This window comes from Calliphora vicina, chromosome 1 (assembly GCF_958450345.1).
Source record: "Calliphora vicina chromosome 1, idCalVici1.1, whole genome shotgun sequence".
Lineage (NCBI taxonomy): Eukaryota > Metazoa > Arthropoda > Insecta > Diptera > Calliphoridae > Calliphora > Calliphora vicina.
In genome coordinates, this window is record NC_088780.1 from 162,230,961 (window position 1) to 162,253,458 (window position 22,498).

At 29.1% G+C, this 22,498-nt stretch overlaps 1 protein-coding gene across 2 annotated transcripts in view; it reads right to left on the reverse strand.

Annotated features, from left to right (window-relative positions):
- Nucleotides 1-19,743: 19,743 nt before the first annotated feature.
- Nucleotides 19,744-22,498, reverse strand: part of grn (grain) — a 61,154-nt gene continuing 58,399 nt past the window's right edge. For both annotated transcript variants that reach the window (XM_065516458.1, XM_065516457.1), the window contains exons 6-8: nt 21,583-21,769; nt 21,246-21,433; nt 19,744-19,827 (exon numbers count right to left, since the gene is read on the reverse strand). In XM_065516458.1, coding sequence (XP_065372530.1) covers nt 19,801-19,827; nt 21,246-21,433; nt 21,583-21,769 — 402 coding nt within the window. In that variant the 3' untranslated portion in view covers nt 19,744-19,800. The remainder of the gene's footprint in view (nt 19,828-21,245; nt 21,434-21,582; nt 21,770-22,498) is intronic.

Here is a 22,498-nt window from a genome sequence, read left to right on the forward strand (position 1 = left end):
AATTTGTAAATAAATTTTTCTCACACAAATTCCTACGTTCTTGTTTTTTTCTTAAGATTGGCTAACGTTACCCCGAAATAACTGCAATTACCGATATAATAGTTTATACCGTTATCTGTAAATACCTTTACCCTTATTCTATAAACAATTTAAAATTATAAAAATACAAATTTTCGATTTTGGTTATTACAAATTGTTATTGGAATTTCGGCCACCGGGATTTCCTAGTACATATAATTCCATTATACTGAGTAACAAGCGAGTACAATATAATAAATATGAATACATTTAGAGATACTGGATTTGTATTTATCAACTAAAATAGAGTTCAGTCGGTTTTGAAATCTGAACAATCCATAAGTCATTCATTCAATTAAAATCCAAAATATAGATAAAAGACATAATATATTTTGGATATAATTGGAATTTAAAATTACACATGAATTACACATTCACTCAATTACACATGGGCTACACATCCAAGTTAAAATTACACACAATATGTGTAATTACACATGAAGTGACAACACTGCATACTACTTGTATGTGAGAAGAGAGAGAAGTTGTTGTTGTAGAAAAATTGAGAGGCTTCCCTTCTTGTTATTCTTTGACTGTAACCATACATACATATGATTAATACAATCATATCAATCGTAAGTTAACCATATTATGGTTACCACAATCGTATAAATAGTTAGTGCGACTATAATATTGTTAAAAAACTTGTAAAAATATTGAAATGGTTACAATAAACATACACAACTATATTTTTTCTCTGCGTAGTAGTCGGACGGGGCAACATCTGGACTATAAAGCAGCAGAAGCAAAACTTCCCAACCACTTTATTCTTAAATAGTTTTTAACAGGTAATAGCATGTAGTATATGTTGTCGAGTGTTGTCATTCTGAAGTAATCATATTATGATTCAACAACCATTATATGACCCAAATTAATCATATTATGATCTAACGTAATCATATTTATGATCTAACGATGTCGAATTTATTGTCATTCACTTTTAAAACTATAGACCGAATGAGAATTACAGACACTCAAACTTGACTTGTGCAAATATCATTTCTTGATTTATAAAGTTCCTTATAATAGGAATTATTTTTAAGAATTCATTCTTTTTAATAACTGATATTGACTTCATCTTACCATACACCGTTAACTAATTAGTGTAAAATAATCAAAGATTGTAAATTATCTGATGTTATACACACTTCACTTGCATTTATTCAATACATACATTAAAGAAATCGTATGTAGTTTTTCATTTTTTTTGTTGTGTATTAATTCTTTTATTTTTAATAAAAATCCATGTTTGTAGTATGTAGTGTAGTGGATAGATATGTGGATATAAATGTTGATAGGATCATTCATATGTTGCATGACTAGAAATATACAATACTTAAGTCTATATGTATTACTATATTAATATTTGTGTTCAAACTCCTACTTTATCCATTGACCATACATGCATATTTATTTATTAAATCTTTGTACATTTTCATATTTTCATAAATATTTGAATGTTTGTATGTAGATTTAATCATTATTCAAATTTGAATACATTTATAGAAATTGTTTTTCTTGTTGTTGTACTAAAGGCTGATATTTAAAGACACATATGCAGGGTATACTATGTACATGAATTTATATTAGCAGTTGCCAACCTGAAGCTTGAGATAAAGGTATAAATTCATACAAAATCTTTAAAATTTCTAAATTTATAAAATATTTTTATAACTGTTGTACGAGTGATTAACCAGTCATGGTTGTTATATTTCATCCTCCATGAAGAACCTAATGGTATGTGTTTTGAAAAATGTTGGTGAAATGTCAGCATGTTGTCAGTTGTACTTTTATTATTTTTTGCTAGATCCTTTATAAATGTAAATATATTTTCTTGTTACTTTTAGTAAACGAATGAATTTGTTTAAGTTACTGCATGTTATCCATTAGACATCTATTTGAACCAATTATATTTTGTTATTTTGAATAAATATACATAGAGGTATTGTATAGATATACATACATACGTATTTACTAAATGCATATACTTGATTTAACATGGTTTTATTTGTTGTTCATTAAGGCGGCCCTTAGTCCCGGTCCACACTATTTAACATTTGCTGCAAAACATTTTTAAATTCTCTTTTGAAACTGCATTCGTGTCCACACAGTTAAGTTTTTGCTTTTCAGTTTTTGACATTTCTGTACAGAACGAATACTTCATCTACATGAAACAGAGTACCATTTTCCATTCCTCTTTTCCCTTTCATCATCAAACTGAAATGTTTTGCACAGTATGGATGGGGACTTATTTTGCTCTTTTTCGGTTCTGAATGCTGCCAACCTCGTTTTGCTCCGACAAAATGAAGTTTTGATCATTTAAAAAATTAAAAAAGGGTTTCGATTTGAATAAAAACTAAGTGAGGGTTGATTATGATTTGGCATAAGGATCTATTTGAAATTATCAGTTTTTACAATTTTTATAATTTTTTTTTTGTTTTTATAATTTTATACCCACCATATTTTTTGATCAAAATATTTATCGCAGAACCACATTAGCATATACATTCTGGGTCCTCATAAGATTCTAAGACGATCTAGCTATGTCCGTCCGTCCGACGACCGGTTGTTTGTCTATCTGCCTGAAAACATACAGAGCCAACTGGTTGAAATGGCAGAATACTCTCTGTTGATAAGCTTTGTTTTTTATGATTTCACCTAGCCCTCATACAAATGTACTCCGGGAATACTGTTTGTGCAGTCATACAAGGTCCCCCTCAGAAAATTATTTGAACATTCTTAATTGTCTTATAACCTACATAAATCTTTTTACTAACTTTTGTGAGGATCGGACCATAATTACTATCATGATTCTGAAAAATATACACGTTTTTTGGAGGTCGATGCTAATTTTGATTTAAACTCTGGGTTTACTTGCGCGATTTTACCCATTTTCAATACCAAACATTTCTGATCAAAAAAGAATATTTGAGGAAAGTCCATCCCCCAACGTCATTCTTTGTAAACTCTATATTGGGTTTTAATAAGGTCCCAGATTTTAAGATGGTGGGTCAATAAGTCCGCTACTTTTTGAATTTCCCGGTTAATACTGCTCCTGTCAACAGGCATTTGTCAGTTGACTCCTGTCAAAAATAGTTAAAAGAAACGCTGTCCCAAACACCCCTAAATTTACCACCCGTCCGCAATACGAACCCTAAGCTTTGGTGAGCACACCGATTGCTCACCAAAGCTTATGGTAAATGTGTTCCATGGGTTTCAGAAGTGGTGATTTTGACACCGAAGACAAATACCACCCTGGCCAGCCAAAACAAGTTTAAAGACCAAGAATCTGAGGCATTACTCCATGAAGATTGTTGTAAAACTCAACAAGAGCTTGCAAAATCATTGGGAGCTACTCAAACAGCATTTGCAAAACGTTTGCGAGCAGCAAGATTTATACAAAAGCGGGGAAATTGGGTACCATACGAATCGAGCAGAGAGACGATTTTGCAAGTCTGAAATGCTGCATGAACGCTATAAAAGAAAATAATTTTTGCACCGAATTATTACTTGCGATGAAAAATGGATCCATTATGATATCCCGAAGTGTAGGAGATCGAATGTGAAGCCCGGCCAACCAGCCGAATCGACGCCAAAGCCAAATATCCATGGCGTTAAGGTAAGGCTCTGTATTTGGTGGGAGCAAAAGGATCCTATCCATTATGAGCTACTGAAATCTGACCAGACCATCACAGGGAACCTGTACCGAATGCAACTGTTTGTTTTGAAGCGAGCACTGGCATAAAAACAACCAGACTTGAAACCGTAATATTCCATCATGACAACGATGTTTCAATACATGTTAAAATGTATTTTGAATGAAGTGGTTTGGAATTTTTAACTCACCGCTTTATAGTTCAGACCTTGCCCCATCCGACTACTATTTGCACTCTCTGGGATACGCTTCACTTTGTAACAGTTCACTTCAGGAACAGAGTATATTGGCTTTATTCAGGCGAGAAGACCGAAAAGTTTTAATATAAAAAAGAACAGAATATAATAAATTTTACTTTTTTTTCTTTATAGTGCTTTTGGCTTGGAATCCTTATGTTGCCAGAACTTTGAATAAATTTATATTGAAAAATAGCTCTGCTCTTGTCAACAGGCATCTGTCAGTTGACTCCGGTCAAAATTTTAACCAGCTGCGTCATTTAGTTTGTGTTTGACAGGCATTGATAGCAGACTACCTCGTGACTTAAAGAGAAAGTCGAAAAAAGTGAATTTCGTTTGCTCATTAAGCATTATCTTTTGCTGAAACAACCATCACTCAAATAAAAGTTAAGCTTGATAACTACTATGGGAACTTGACACCATCAATTTCAATGGTTAAAAAAGAGGTTTACTGAATTTCGTTGTGACCGTACAGATGCGGAAGATCTGGTCGCCCAGTTGAGGTCTCTACACCATTCATAGGCAAATAGAGAAATTTAATTTGTGTGCATCTATTCGTTGAAATGTTGTCAAGCAACTGAATCAAATATTTGTATTTGTACGAGTAAATTAACGAAAATCTTCGTAACCTGAACAATATGAACGCGCACCACTGCTCTAAACCCAAAACAATTGAAACAAATCACGATATGGTGTTGACCGATCGTATATTGAAAGTGCGAGAGATTGTAGTTCAATGGTTTCAATTTTGAATGATTACTTGGGTATCTTGCGAAAAATTTTTAATTTCAAAAATTGAAATAACGGTAACGGTATTTAAAGGCAACGATGTTTACGACTATACCGGTAACAATAATTGCAATTATGTATTTCAGTAACGATTGCTTAGTGGTAACGGTAGTCGAGCTGTAAGGATATTTTAGGTATAGTAGCCAACATTGTATGTATCTTATATTAGGAGCATCGAAAATCAAAAAACAACATAATAAGGACCACCCTATTATACACACATAGATACGAAGGAATATGTATGTATGTTTGAGTGTATGTATATTTTAATTTTGATATTTTTTACATTTATTAAGCCATGATGGTACGAGTGAGTGAGTAGAGAGTAGTTTTTCTATTGTTTTATAATGTTATTTTTATTATTTTTATGGTTTTTCAATAATTTATTTGTGGTTGGCATGAGTGCGTGTTTTTTTCTCTCTTCTTATTCTTAGTATTCAACTACTAATACACACAGTAGTAGTAGTAGTTGAATGTGTGTTGTTGTTTTTAGGGTTGGTTAATTTTTGTTGTAGCTGTTATACATATCGTGTTGTTTTTGTTGTTGTTACCAATTCAAGAGAAACCATTAAGATGTGTATTGACACAAAACTAACATCCAAAAATAAACCTCATAAATGGTGGCAGTTGGAATATTGAAAAAAATAAATAGAAATACTATTATAATGACCAATTGATTTGTTTTTTAGGAATGTCTGCCTATTCATATTAAGAAATGGCCAAAAAAGACAACAATTCCAAATGACCACACACATCTACAACCATAAAATCATTCCCTATTATATAAAATGCTATAATTTATTTAAATAAATTATAAAAATTCTCATTTAGGTATTAATATGCGATTAATATAAATAAACACATTAATATTGTATAATAAATCTTTGGTTTTATATTAATTTCCTATTCACGTATGATTGATATTGCAGAAAGGCTAAATAAAACTGAGGTGTATTCTAGAATATTATATTTGAAGCTGCAAAAAATATATGATTCAAAATAAAACTTCTGAACTCTGTAGAAACCAAGTTTAAAAAAATAAGTGGTAATTTTTTCTCAAAAATCTATTTTTTATTAATGAAAAATCAGATTAACTTAAAATTTCTATAACTGTGTAAATAATGTTTTTATGAAAAAATAAGCATAATCTGAAAACACTTTTCTTTTTCTTAAAAATCGTTGTTTTTTTAATTATTTTAAACACCTAAAACATTGTTAATACTACGTTTTGTGATCGGTGATCACTGCTAATTATACTCACAAATCTCTTTTGGTTAAAGTTAAAACCATTATAAATCTGATATTACTGTAGTTTTTAAGAAAATAAGCTCAATCTTTGATATATATGTTTTAAAAATTATTGTAAATAATGATCACTTCACTTTTCGGATGAAATTAATCTTTATTAATACTGCTTTTTGTGATCACTCAAAAATATAATTTTTTTTATGTAGAATTTGACAAAAATTAAAACCTCTAAATCAAGCTCAATCTGTGATCACTTTCATATTTACTCATAATTCGGTTTTTTTATGAAAAAGTGAACAAACTTATAATATTTAGAAACAGTGTTAATTTTCATTATTCATCGATTTTTTTTAAAATGAAAACTAGTTTGACTCTTGAAAACTTTATAACTCTGTTAATTATTTGGCTTAACAAAAAAAATGTCTGTGATCTTTTTTTGTATCGGAACACGGAATTTTTTTGTATGGAAATTCAATTAAAACTTAAAATAATTATTCTTTAATCACTTCTATTTTTTCTCAAAATTCTGTTTCTAAAACTATAACCTCTATAACTCGGCAAATACTTTGATCATCATTATATCTTAGATCACTTCTAGTTTTCCCTAAAATATTTCAAGTTTTTGGATGAATTCTGCTGTTTGCAAACGATTTGAAATTGATTTGCAAGCTCTTGTTAAGTTCTACAACAATTTTCATGGTGTAATTTTTGACTGGCCTGGGCGATCTTTGTCTTCCATGTCAAAATCACCACTTCTGAACCGCACAAGCCATCATAATAAAAACGTAAATTCTCTGCGTTTTTTGGGAAAATAAGACAGTTTTAGCTTTCCTTCAAAATCGATTTTGTTGTTGTATTCCAAAATTTTGTTTGAATTTTTAAGTCATTTACATTTTTAATAAAATAATAATCATTTGGTATGACCTATTATTTATGTGTTTACAATATTTGTATTGTTCCTTAGAAAGACACATTATTTCCCAAAAAAAACCTACAAAATTAAATCTTGTTGCCAGTAGTCAATTTTAATTTATGTTTAAAACTTTTCTGCCATACAGTGTCCACTACTAGGGATGCCAAACGGGACTGGGTTTTACAAATCCCGGGATTAGAAATGCAAATCTTGGGACTTCGGCATTTTAGTTAAACGTCAAAAACATCAAATTCAACAATAAAAATTTATTTCGTTAATATGTTTATGGAAATATATAACAAAGCAAAAACTAAGCATTGAATTAAAATAAATTTGACACAAAAGATATTTCATATTTATTCACGTATTCTGAACTTTGTAACAGTGAGAAATCTATAACAAAACTGAAAATTTTATAACTTTTGTATTGAGTACATATTAGGGTATTCATTCGACTAATGATCGTTCGATTAATCGAATAATTTTTTACGAATAATTTTTCGAACAATTTAAAAATGGCCATTTTCGAATAACGAATAATTCGAACAATTTTATGTAGAATAATCGAATAAAATGAATAAATGTACATACTATATATTTAAATTTATTAAATTGCTTCAAATTTTTCATAATTTCAAATTTAAATAAGTAATAATGATTCACAAAAATTGTATTGTTTCTGAAATTCGACAAATACCTAAAGACAAAAGGACTTTCGATCACTGTAGATGAGTGTTCCGATAGCTCCTTCTATAAATATATAAATATTACTGCAAGAAGTTACAATTCTTAAAACAAATCTTTAAAAACTTAGGACTTGAACCAATGAAAATAAAAGTGGAGTTGAATGTGATGGAGAATGTGATTTTGAAACGGTCGTCGAAAGTGATATTGAGGATGACATTTATAATGATTACAATGATGTTATTAACCGCGTACTTAAGTGCTGCAAAATATTTAATAAATCGAATGATAAACACAAGCAAGGAGTTCGTCTTATACATGATGTTAAACATCGTTGGACATCTTTGTCTAACATGGTAATAAACTTTTTGCGTATTTGTAAATGTGTCAATCATGCACTGCCTGTATTTAAAAAATTAGCCACGTTCACTGACAATGATATCAAACTTTGGACAGATTTCCTTTATTGTGTAATTCACCAAGACCACTTTATTAAGCAAAGATTCGGCAAAGTTGATAGAGCTTGATGCTTGATAGTGATATGTAATTAATTTACTAAAGAATTTGTTACTCAATTTAAAACCCGAATTAATGAACGACATAAAAAAGTTCTTAATACGTTTATATTGTACTTGAATTCAGGATCATGTCCAACTAGTTCAACTTTTTTAAAGCATAGATCCAAAACGGAAACTAAAGGGTTTGCTAGCCATTTGTTTTGTAGATTGTTCGGGAGTTATTCTGTTAAGTTAAAATCTCTTATTCGTTTTTTTCGAACAAGAGAAAAATCCAATAATTCGTATACCCTAGTACATATGCTATGCTATTACTATGAGACCAATCATCGTGATTTCCAAAAATATAAAATTCTTTGAAACAACAAAATACACATGTTTTTAAATTATACATGTTGAAGGTACTATACTTTGAGCCCCCATAGCGCCGCCCCTGGAACATTTGTAGGGCCCACTTTAATAATTTAAACTCGGATACTCCTTGGCTACGCTCACGTCCTATTTATTTAGAAATGCCAGATTTATTTCCAAAAAATTTTGATTCATCGTTCATATTCATCGCGAATTTATTAGTAAGCTTGTATATAAGTTAAAATTAAAAAATCTGGCTCCCCGATCCCGAAAAATCCCGAGATTTTCGGGATTGGCATCCCTAGTCTCTACGTACACTTAAATATTGCAATAAGTAGAAATATATTTCCAATAAACAAAAAAAGTGTATATATATAAAATAAATGGTCATAAGCATCGTCATTATTGGCCCATCTATGGTTATTAAATGTCTCTGTATTTGTTACTGTCGAAAACAACTGGGAACCAAAAATTCAACAACAACAAAAACAACAATGTTAAAACATAAAAATTATCCTAAACATGCGTGACATCATATACATATTTTAACTGCCACTTGTTTGGTAAACTTATCTGGCAGTTTATTTTTTTGGTTTTTTTGTTATTTAGTTTGTGATGCTGTTGCAAGTTTTCTTAAAATAAGCCAACAAACATTCATAAGGAGTAGGTAGAGTACCAGTAGAGACTATGTGAAGTCCACAAACATACAAATATTTGTATGAAAACAAAAAAAAATAATAATGTCAACTTATACACTGTGCAAAATGAGATGTTTGAATTAGATATAAATTCCATACAAAATTACTATAATTTCCATATTTAACAGGTCCTAAAAAAGTACTTATGAATTCAAATAGGGGTTGGAACAAATCTATCAAATTATAATACTATTTTTAATAATAGTTTCAATGTTGTCGAAATTTTTTCAACAACAGTTTTAGCAATTTTTGGCAGAGTCTAGATTTGTCTCTATATCATACACATTTATAACTTACCATGTTAAAACCACTTGTTTATTCCCAATTAACAAAATTTCTCTCAGTGCAAATTCTTAAATATAAAAAAAATAAAGAAAAACTTCCTAATTGTGAATTGAATATGGGTTTTATGTACGACAATATTCTTTTTAACACAAATAAAGGAATGAAAATCGTTTTGTTCTTCTGTAATCATGCTTACGCTCCAAAAATAATTTGCGTGTACAATTGTAAATGTTGTTATTGGACAATCATGAGACTTTGTGGCGTATTAAGTTTCAATACAAAATAATATTGGCCAAGAACTAACTGCTGCAACAACCAAACAACAGCAACAACATGATTTGAATAAGAGAAAAATATGCAAAAAAAACTAAACTACAGTTTATTGTTGTTGCTGAAATGGAATTGTAGATAAATCTTAAAAATTATCCAAGAAGTTGTTTGTTTCTGTTGCAGTGTGTTGTTGTCTGCAACTTTATTCATGATTTTTCAAACTAATAACTGTTTGATTTTGAAAAACTATTTTTTTGTTTGTTTAGCTCCTAAAAGGAAGTTTTTAGTTTTGTGTAAGATAGATAATTTTTAATTATGTATGTTACGTTTTTGGGGTTTCCGGGAGCAAAATAAAATTTAACATTAACAGTTAATTAACTGTATTTGATTGTAATTGTCATATAAAAACCTAGGACTAGCATTATAGACTACTGACTGACTACTATTTGTGAGTATCTTAAAAATAAACAGAAAATAATTTAGAACACTGCAGTGGTCGGCACAAGCAGAACATGCCACATTTGTAAATTATGTTATAATCTCCATGTTGATGATTTTTATGAATTAGTCGATCTCGTTTGCTAGTGGAAACGAGTGCCGACCATTGATTTAGTGCTATACTGATGATTTTTAATTTGATCTTATTTTGCCAAATACCTTATTATTTAGTTGAAAGTTTTCATTTCAATAGCTTTTCAAATATTACGTGCTCGATCGGTGATCACTTCTACGATCACTTCAAAAAATTATATTTTTTTTCATTGAAAGTCTACAATGTCTTGCACGCAAGACTCGTTAAAAACTATTTAGAATGAAGTGCTTGGGAAGTTTTACCTCACCCGCCTTATATTCCAGACCTTGTCCCGTCCGTCTACTATTTGTTTCGATCGATACAGAACGTTCTCTCTAAAGGATACGCTTCACCTTAGAACAGGGTATCCGAAATTGACTTGATTCGTTCTCGACATCAAAAGATGAAAAGAACATATCTAGCAATGGCCAATACATTTTAAGAAATCCCGCATTTTTAAGTCTTACATAACCATAATATCATTATGTCCAAACATGATTTCTCCTCAATCATAATATGATCATGTTAAACATAATAGATGACATTTCTTATTATAATTGGCACTTCTACTTTTTAATCTCAACAGAAACTTGAAATGTCTTTAACACTGTAATCATTACATTAAAATTTTTCTCATGAGCGATCTGTGATAATCCCATTCTGCAATCACATATCACAAAAGAAATTTCGCATTCAAAATCTCTAAATGAAGAAAAAAAATTATATTTAAAATTCGATTGATTCGTTTACAACTCTGCAAATACCGTAATTGTAGAGAAAATACGCTTTCACCAGTACTATTTTTCTTAATTAATATACATATATATCTTGTACGGAAAATAGACAAATATGATCACAATTTTTATTACCGTGTTCATAACCCAGTGTTAAATAAATTTAATATATGATCAATATTTTTTGGCGATGACTTCCACTTTTATACATTTATTCATCTCTGTAATAAATGCCTTAGAAAGTATCGGTGATCACTACATATTTTTTCTCAAAAATCTCAATAGATCTGTAAATAGTGCGAGATCGATCTGTGATCACTTCTACTTTTTCATCAAAATTATTTTTTTTTTTATGAAATACTTGAAACCTCTATGAAAATACCATACTTTCTTTTTTTCACAAACTTCTACTTTTTTTCACAAACATCTATTTTTTATACAAAGGAGTCTTTTCGAGTGCCAACAATGTTATGCAATAGAGACTTAACAACAGAGTGACGATAATCGCTTTAAATTTTCGTGATAAAGCAGAGTTTTGGTTCATTTTTTTCCTTCAGATTCAAAGTTCAAAGTCTCAACCTAACATACGCTAATTCATTTGGCGAGTGTATTACTGTTTTTATACTTTTAAACAGTGTAATTAAAATGGATTTTTCAAGTTTAATGACTAAAAAACAATTCCTCAAAGAAAACGGTGTTAACTAAATAATTTCCCTTTATAAAACATAAGTAAATAATAAATTTTTATTATTATATTTTATAACAGATTTTATTATAAAAACTTATATGGCAAAATACTAAAACTGTTCTTTTTTGCAATTTGAATTATTGCTTTACAAAAGGAAACACATAACTTAATTAGTTATACATACTACACCTTAATCCCATTGTGTCTAATATTTATATTTAAATAAAAGCAACTAAAGAACTCTAAACTAAAACAAAAGACTTAAGAAAACTCAAATGATTTGAAACCACATAAGAAAACTTTGAATATGAACAGCAAAACAAAAGATTTAAGAAAAAAACTGAGACTGCAACTAACATGAATAGAAATTTCAATGTTATTTCTATACTCCAACTAAAAATATGTACTTGCAACATACATTATATGTGGTGTAAAGGGTGATTTTTTAAGCCCGATAGAACTTACGAAATGGTTAACTGTCAAATGAACTGTCATACTGCGCTCCCTTTTTTATATTTTTGATCAGTATACTCAGAAAAATCATCAGGAATAGATTGATACTTGAACTACGCTATTATATTATCCAAAATTGTTTGGTTTGTTTAAAAACTAAATTGGCGTGAGACCAATACACAACAGACCCTACAGACTCCATTACACCATGGATTATTTTCAAATGTTAATGCCATGTATTGATTTTTCAAATAAGAAAAATTTGGATTAAATTTTTGTTCTATCGGCCTTTTAAAAACACCCTTTATGCATTTAAATGTATCTCTATTGAAAGTGTAAATTATTGTGTTCAAAATATTGTACTTGTAACACCTTTTATTATTGTTATTATGATATTGAAATTAACCAATTTAAAAAAATCTTGTTTTATCTTTATTTCTTACAATAAAAAAGTTCTGAGTCATTGTTCAAAACAACAACAAAAAAAGACTTAACATGTTAAGAATAGAGTTGTATTGTTCAATAATAATTACATCATTTCATTGTAATAAAATTGTAAGTTTCATTGCTACATAAGGTCAATTATGTTCACTAGTAATTTTAGGGGCATTCCTCAAATTTATTAGGCAAATAAAGTTTTCTGTTGTTTTTTTTTATAAGACTTGTTTTAAATTGAGTTGTTATTATTAAATAATTTTTCGGCTTTTATTTTGAGTTTGAATGATTTGAATAAAAATTTATGTCTAATGAAAAAAATTCACACACATTGGCTTTATTTGGGGAATACAGTGAAATCTTGATGCAAGGGAAATTTCTTACTGAAATTTAAGTTTTTAAACTACTCAATCTGACCTTTACCATATAATAGATGGTGGATTTCATGTCAATTGAACCAATTTTTAAAATCGATGTCTTCCGATCGGGATGAAATTTGAACCAAGGTTTTTCAACAAGAACGGTCAAGGACTCTCGGAGTTAGAGGGAGTCAAAATTTTACATTTTAGCCAAATTACCTATTTGTTCTTAGCAAAATGTGTCCCAAATAGTTTACATAGCTATTTCTTCAATCTTTCGAAAAAAAATATTAAAAAAAAAATAAAAAATGTTTAATATTTTTTTTTCCGAAATCAAAAACTTTTTTGACTTTTTTCAAAATGGGCCCTTTTTATTATTTTTTTTTGCTCAAAAGAAAGCTTGGGTCTATTCTTTTAAGACCTACACAGAAAGAATTAAATTTCTGATTCAATCAAGAAATTTGCTCAATCAGACAAAATATTGTTTGAATTAGGACCTATCACAAAGTTTGTAAATTCAAACAAGAAATTTTGTAAAAATTTAATTGAAAAAAAATCAATATTTTTTCAATTAAAAAAAGTATCATATTTAATAAAAAAGTTGTTTGAATTTACAACACAATTTCAAACAAAAATTTGTTTAAAACAGTAAAATTTTTGTCTGGTCCAAAAAATAATTTTTAAGCTAAATTGGTATAGAACCAATACAATTTTTTTTTTAAAAATAATAATATCAGAAAAAAAAGGAAATAAAAATAGGAAAAAAATTACAAATAAGCAAATTAAGAAAGAAAAAGCTAAGTAAAGAAAACAATAATAAATAAACATCTAAAACAGTATTTAATGTTTTTAGATGTTTATCATACATCATACAATTTTTGTAAAGTCTTTGACAAAAACAAAACTACTTATTTAAAAAATATTTTTAACCAAGTGAGAATTATATCAACTCATGTTAAAAACACGCATGCAAACGAAATTACCAAATGTGAGTAAGATACACATGAAAATAGCAAACACACCTATTTACTTGCTTGTGTTGTTGTCTTATCCAAAGTGTTGTATTAAAATAAAAGTCAAACAAAAATATTAATAGAATCTATAAAAATATTTATAGAAAATAAAATTAGTTTCAGACAGGCGATTGTTAGAAAATATTTTAGCAATAATTCTTTCTGTGTATTTGGTTGCTTAGTGGGATGCGAGTGGGATATATAGCAAAATAAATGTTTTGTAACTCAAGATATACAATTTTTGATTTTTTTTAGCAAAATCAAACAGTTAAACAGTTAAAAAGTTAACTAGTTTCACCTATTTATTCCATATAAATAGTAAAATTTTGCATATATCGTTGTCCGATTTGACTCAAATTTTCAGCACTTAACTTTTAGGCCTAGTGTCACAATATTCCACCCGGCACTCTTTGAAATCTAAAAAAAAAATCGGCTGTCACTCTAATTTAATCATTGGAACTTTTGTAAAGTTTAAATTATACCCAATATTTTTTAGTTTTATTAAAAGAACGTTAAATCTTATATTTCGCTCAAATTTGGTAGAAACAAATATTTCTACATAGAGAATTATAATTTTAAAATCGCTCTGAGAAAGAATCGGCCATAGTGCTTCAAAATAACTCAAAATGATTTAAAGCAAACTTTAATATCAGTCGACTCTATTAAAAAACAAGTAAGGAAGTATGGTCGGTCAAGCCCGACCATATAATACCCTACACTAAGTAAAAGAGCAAAAACTTTTTTCTTTTAAAATTTCAATAATTTATATTTTTGAGTGATTTTCGGAAGTGGGTCTTATATGGGGGCTATGACCAATTATGGACCGATCACCATGAAATTAGGTCGTGTGATTTATGTCTATATTAAAGTTAACTATGTTGAGTTTTATGTGTATACCAACAATTTTAAGTGATTTATGCACGTTAAAGTGATTTTCGGAAGCGGGTCTATATGGGAGCTATGACTAATTATGGACCGATCGTAACAAAATTTGGTAACATGAATTTTGTGTATATAAAACTTATTTGGAGAGGAACTTGTGGAGATACATATATAAATTAAACACTTATGACCGATAAAGTCCAATTTCGGGAGGACATTTGTATGGGGACTAGGTGAAATAATAGACCGATTTCAGTCAGTTTCAATAGGCTTGGTCCTTGAGACGAAAAAATAATATGTACCAAATTTCATCAATATATCTTCAAAATTGCGACCTGTACTCTGCGCGCAAGGTTTACATGGACAGCCAGCCAGCCGACCAGACGGACGGACGGACATCGTTTAATCGACTCAGAAAGTGATTATAAGTCGATCGGTATACTTTAGACTAATATACCCTCCTCACGATGGTGGTGTAGGGTATAAAAAAACATATTTTCTCAAATACAAGTCGAAATCAAGTGTTATGACGCTGGTCTTAAACCGTTAATTAAACATACATAATTTTGTATTTTTTCAACCCTTTCAAGTACATTTTAATTTTCGGAACGTCAATTTGCTCAAACTAACGGTAACCCTTAAAGTTAGGTTCTGGAAAAGTCCTTGTACCTAAATGGCATTAGTGATCGAAGCAAGCTTGGTGGCACGATCATATCGATCTGGTGTGTTCACCGAGACTTCTAAACAGGTCAATGGTGATAATGGGGCCGCTGTTATAACCTATGGGCACTACTTACTCGTCAATGATTTTTCGCTGCTCATCTGCCCTATTGAGTGTTTGATAAGATATTGAGGGGTTATATTTAGGGCCTTAACTTACACTATACAATAAAATAATTTTTTTTCCAAAATTACTAGGTCCAACCAGTAAAATTTGATAGAGGTGACAAAAAAACAAGACACGTGTATCGGCGTTTTGAAAGTTTACATCTGAATTTCATTTGAGGGGGGGGGGGGGTTTGAAGTTTCCCAACTCTGGCATATTCGTATTGTTAATCGGCATAAGAAACCATGTAATCCTTACATTTTAGGTATAAAATGTGTTCAGCAAATTTATGTAAAATGTTACGGAGAATATTTTTGTAGAATATATTAACCCTCTAAATCCTCAAGGCATGGGTCTTTTTAGTCATTATTTTAAAAAAGAACAAAAAACACCATTAAAACAGGGATTTAAGGGGTTAAAATGATCCGCAAAAATATTATCCGTGAAAATTTACTATGAGTCCCTGAATACACAAAAATGGAAAATTCAATCAGAAAGTCAGAAATAGGGTTAATTTCGCATTTATTAAGAATTTTATTTTGTAGTACCCCAAAAATTTAGCATGAAAAAAAATAGTTCAAATTTAACTAATACCTCTATTATTTTACCTTCGATAGCAAGGTACTCGCAAACATTTTCAAATTACGGCTTGAGTAGCTCCCTATGATTTTGCAAGATCTTGTGAGTTTGACAACAATCTTCATGGAGTAATGCCTCCAATTATTGGTTTTCAAATATTTTTGGAGGGTCTGGGCAATCTTTGTCTGCCGTGAAAATATCACCACTTCTGAACGGAAGAACCCATTCTCTTGTATGTAAAAACCGATGGAACACATTCACCATAACCCTAGGTCTGCACGTAGCAATTTTTAATGCTAAGCACAAGCAAAAACTTCGGTAAAATTTTCAATGCGAGAAGTTGTATGAAAAACTGACGTGTATTTTGCTTATATTTTGTGTTTTTCTTTCTTTGTTTTTTTTTTACTTTTGAAACTTAAAGTGATGTGTATGCATTAAACATCCCGAAACATAGAAAGAAGAAATTTTACATTAATGACAACTGAACTGACAACTTAATGCTTAGCAATTGCTCAAGCAATCAGTAGAGCAATCATTGCGAAATAGCGGTCCACACATCGCAAATTTTACGGACGCAATCAAATTTCACAATTTCGGCAATAAATATTGCTACGTGGAGAACTAGTGTAAGCTTTGGTGAGCCCTTGGTGTGTAAATTAAAGAAGTAAAGCAAAACTTCCTGCATATGATGCTTTGTTGGCACAAAATTCCACATTTTCGAAGCAAAAAAAATTTTGTTGTTTACACTATAATGTTTAATATGTAAATGAGAATAAATGACAGATATGTATCCTTTTAAATTACACATATGTTATTAAAAATTAAACCGCATTCGAAAGATACGCCGTCTATTGGCTATTGCATTTTTAAATCACTAAAAACATTGAAGTTACGCCATTATAATCAAGTGTATTGTATAATAAGATCAATTCATCTACTTTAAGTGTTCCCAGATTTAGATGCAATAATTTTCCCCGAAATGTGTCTTCTCTTAAATCTTAAATCCCTTTTATAAAGCTGTTACTGTTGACTTGTGTAAATATTTTGTTCAACTTGCTGTCTATGTTTTAGTTTTGCTTGATCACGTTCCTTTAATAAATCATTGTATCGTTGCCTTTTAAACAATAGCTTAGCAAAGAAGGCCCTTTATGATGCTGGTTTTAGAAATAATAAAAACACTATGTTTGTTATATTTTTTATTTATTTCTTTTATTATTTTTTTCTTTTCCTTTTGAATATTTCAACTTAAATACTTTTTTTTTATTATTTTAAACATTTCTTTAATAATATTTGTTTTTTCATTCTGGTTTTATTTTTAATATGTGATTGCCTTTTTATAATTAAATACATACAATTTTTTATATTATTTTAGAATGTTTATTTTGTTTTTAATATTAATAATTTTAAGGGTTTATTTTAAATAATGTTTTTGTGGGGGTTTCTTTTATATATATATATATATATGTATACTGAACTATAAATATGGCAAATTACATTTAAAATACTAAAAGTAATTATATTATAATTAACAATTACGATAGTAAAATAGAGCGATCGTATGTACTAGTAAATTCTAATATTAGTTTTTTTTTGTTTAAATATATATTTAGATGTTTTTCTTTGTTTGCAAAACAATTACAAAGTTTAGAGGGTTATATACAGGTATTTCCGTTTAGGAAAAATAGGGATAAAACTTAAGATTTTTTTTTTAAATTTTATTTTAAATTAATAATAAAAAACGAATTTTTAACAACAAGGTTTAGGTTTTTGTTTTAAATAAGACTAAAAAGTTTAGGTTTAAAAATAATTTAAAATAAAAGTAAATTAAAGGTTTTTTGTTTTAAATATTTACAATTATTTATATAAACTTTTAAAATGTATCACCATGCATAGAAAATTTACAAGATTTTTTTTGTTTCTTTTTGTTTTTATGATTTTATAATTAAACTAATTAAATATTTAATGTTTTTGTTTATAAATTTGTTTTAAATTTTGGCAATTTCAAATTGCTTGTTTTTGCATTTTTGCTAAATAAAATTTATAAAATATTTTGGACGTGTTTGAAATTTTCTTTCAACATTTATAAAATGAAACATAAAAAAATAATAGAATTTATTATACATCAAGTCCCTAAACATAAACATTTATTACTTAAAGTAATAGTTTAACATATTAAGAAAAATCTAAGGTAAATATTACCTAAAAGTTTTATTAATTTAAACTACGTTCACACTGCTAAAATATTTGTTTAATATCAAATATTTTAACAACAAATTGTAATAAATCTTTATTTAATTATTTAAATTAAATAACTATTTACTCAATTTAGAGTTTTCTTGTATATAATAAAATATTTGAGTGATGTGAACGTACCTAGCAGTAATTTATGTTTATTTAAAAGGGCCTTTAAACAGTTTGTTAATTTCTTTACATTGTTGTTTATGTGTTTTATGTTAAATTGTTTTTTTTTTTGTTTTGTTATAATGATTTGTTTGCTATAATTTACTATTTACATAAAATTTTCTTTTTACAACGATTTTAAATGTGTGTTTTGTGATTTGACTTTAATTTGTTTTTTAGCGCTGTATTTATGAATTTATTAAAAACAATTCATAACAGTTAATTGTTAACAATAATGTATGTATGGCATTATATTTCTGTTTATTACACTCCATAATTTAGCTTTATAATTGAAATTAAAAAAAAAAATTAATAAAAAAGGAGTGAATTTATTTAATGTTTGTTTTGTTTTATAATAAATTAATAAATTGCACGCAATGTTAACATAACATACTTAAAATAATACAATAATTAAGATTAAAACTACAATAATAATAATAAAAAAATAATACATTTTATTTAAATATTTATTAGGAATTTGGTTGTTGGTTGCTTTAGGTTTAGGTTTAGGAAGGGACAGACATTGAAAGGGATTAAAATTTACAAGAAAAAATAAGGAAACTAAAAGACCTCAAAATATAACATTAAAATAATAAGAAAGAACTACCTAAAAATAATCTAAAAAGAAACTATTTCAAATACATTTAAAATAGTTAGACCTTAAACTGCTACTGCTGGGATTAAGTGGCGCCTAAGCAAAGTTTAAATCCCCTTAAGCTGCCTGGCTTTGTTAAGCCAACCAAAATAAAGTCATTGATTTATCATTACATGGCCATTTAAATAAACATTAACAGTTACAGTGTTCTCTTTTGCTGTTAGATTGAATTGATCAAGGTTGGAAACAGTAGCCATTTATGGTTGTGGTTTTAACTCATTAGTAAAGACGTCTAGTTGATTTCAAGGGTCTCTTTGCAAAGATCCTTTAATTTTGCTGTAAACTTGGTTTTGCTGTTTTAATTTTTCGTCTTTTGTTAGGAACTTTTTTTTTGTTTCTTAAAGATTTCTATCTTTACCGTTTTGTTATGTAGCAGTTCTGGTTGTTGTTATTTAATATAATGGGTTTTTGTTGTTGTTGCTGGTTTTTGTTGTTGTTGCAATTTCAATTAAATAAATTATTATTTAAATTATTACCGCTCCATCACGTATAGTCAGTACGCCAAGTACCCTTTAAAGAGAACAAAGAAAAATTAATTAATTTCAAGTTAAAAAAAGAGAAAAATTAGAAAAAAAAATTGTTATATAAACAACTAAGAGAGAGAGCTTTAAATAAAAGAGAGTTAACAGTAAACATGATAACAGATTGTTAAAAAGTGAAACTCACAGGTTCACTCTAATTTTCTTTAAATGTATTTTGCTAAATTAAAATAAAATCAAGACGAAGAACAATATGAATATTTTACTTAAAATTAAATAAAGTAAAATCCTGATAAAAAGAAAATGTAACTATTTACACAAATTTCTAATCTAATGTCTAATTTATATATGGATTTCTTGAAGTTCCTAGAGATATTCTCTTTAAAATCTAAGTTCTTTCTGGCAACATATGGATTCTGAGGCAACATATGAAGCCCAGAAGGAATCAATTTCGGATACTCTGTTCTGGAGTGAAGCGTATCCCAGAGAGAGCGTTCTGCATCGATCGAAACAAATAGAAGTCGCATATTCTGAATCAGTGACATTCGGTACAGGTTCCCTGTGATAGTCAGATTTCAGCAGCTCATAATATATGGAACCCTTTTGCTTCAACAAAATACAGAGAATTACCATAGCGCCATGGATATTTGGCGTTGATGTCGATTCGGCTGCTTGGCCGGGCTTTACATACGATCTCTTACGCTTCATGTTATTGTAATGGATCAAATTTTCATCGCAAGTAATGATTCCGGGCAAAAATGATCTCAGCTTCAATTCGTATGGTACACTGTTTTTTGTTGAATCCTACTGCTTTCAAACGTTTTGAAATTGCTGATTGAGAAGCTTCCAATGATTATGAAATCTGTTGTTGAATTTGAGAACAATTTTCATTTAGTAATGCCTCCAATTCTAGGTCTTCAAATTTTTTAGGCTGGCATGGGCTATCTTTGTCTTCGGTGTTAAAAATCACCACTTCTGAACCCCACAAACCATCTCTCAAACATTGAAAGCGATAGAAAACATTCACCATAAAGCTTTGGTGGGCAATCCGCGTGCTTTTAAGGCTCTTTATTTCAAATTAAAGAAGTAAAGCAAAACTTCCCACATATAAAGCTTTGTTGGTACAAAATTCGAAATTTTCGAAGCAAAAAATACATTGTTGTTTACACTTTAATATTCAATAATTAAGTTAAAATAAATGACAGATATATACCCTTCAAAATGCCACATAAATTATTAAAAACAAAATTCCTCATTTTTAAGTCTAAAAATATGTGGCATCTTTTTTCTTTCTTAAAGAGCTTAACACTGCTTTAAATTCTCTTTTTGTTAAAACTAATATAAAATGGCAGCTAAAAGTTTTAGTTTAATTTTGCTCTTACTCTTTACTGTTTCTATTAAAAGCTTTTCTTCTCTTTAAAAAAAACAAAAATCCTTTGCTAAACTTACCATTGAACCCAAACCCAAATGGTAAGGCTGAGAATGAGGTACAACACCGCCACCTAAAGAGCCGGCCGTTGAAAAGCCACCCTGTAAACCGCTGGAGGCACCCAAAGCTCCCATACCGCCAGTATACCAGCCACCATGCATATGCGCATGAGCTGGATGTAAACCACTGGAAAGATGGCCATGTTGAGCTAAAAAAAAGCAAACACAAAAAAATAAAACAATGAAATTAATGAAAATTATATAAAAAGCATTTAATTTATAAAATATTTTAAAGTAAAATAAAAATTTTATTTAAATTGTTTGTTTATATTTTGATTATTTAAAAAAAAACACCTACCCATTGAAGCCGAAAAGCCGCCACCAAAACCCTTAGAAGGATCCAAGGGCTTGAAATCACCCATGCCCAAATGGCCGCCCATGGGCAAACAGCCTCCTCCCAAACCCTTTTTCTTTTTCGATTTCGATGATAATTTACGATTACGGGTTTGTATACCTTCTTTTTTCATGGTAAGAGGCCGGTTAACCTAAAAATATACCAAAAAAATAGAAAAGAAAATGTTAAAAATAAATTTGCAAAAAAAATTAGCCAAAAGACATTTAACAATTATTTAGAAAAAAAACCAGTCTACTTATGACCTTTAGCTTTTATATTACACAGGCCTATATGGTAAGTAAGTAAATAAGTTTTAAAAAGGATGTAAGGCACCCAAACAGGAAACGTATACAACTTAACACTAACACATTTATACAAACAAATGCAGACTTACAACTTTGGATATGTATGAACCCAGCAAACTTACAGCTAAAAGGCATTTGGACATACAATTCAAATAGAGTTTTAAATGTGTTTTTTTCGTTTTGCTTTCAGTATGTAAATCTAGTGTGCCTGGGCCTCTTCATCATACATATGTAGTAAGTATATTCATTTGTAAGGAGAACCGGAAAAAGCTTGCAACATTACATTATAACGTACTACTTTTTTTTCCTTCTTTCTTTTTTCGATTTTTTTTTTTACATGATCAGATAAGAGATTTAAATGTATGAGTATGGCTGTGTATGTGCGAGTTTAAATGTAGAGCCACTGCAAAAACAGAAAAAAAACTCTATATGATTTTAATGCGTTGATAATAATGGTTTGGTGCACCAACTGAACAGAAAGAAGAAAAAAATATTGTATAACTACAGCTGGTTGGTTGGGTTAATTTATAAATTTGAAATACATACTTACTTACTACATACATTCTCAGGTTTTT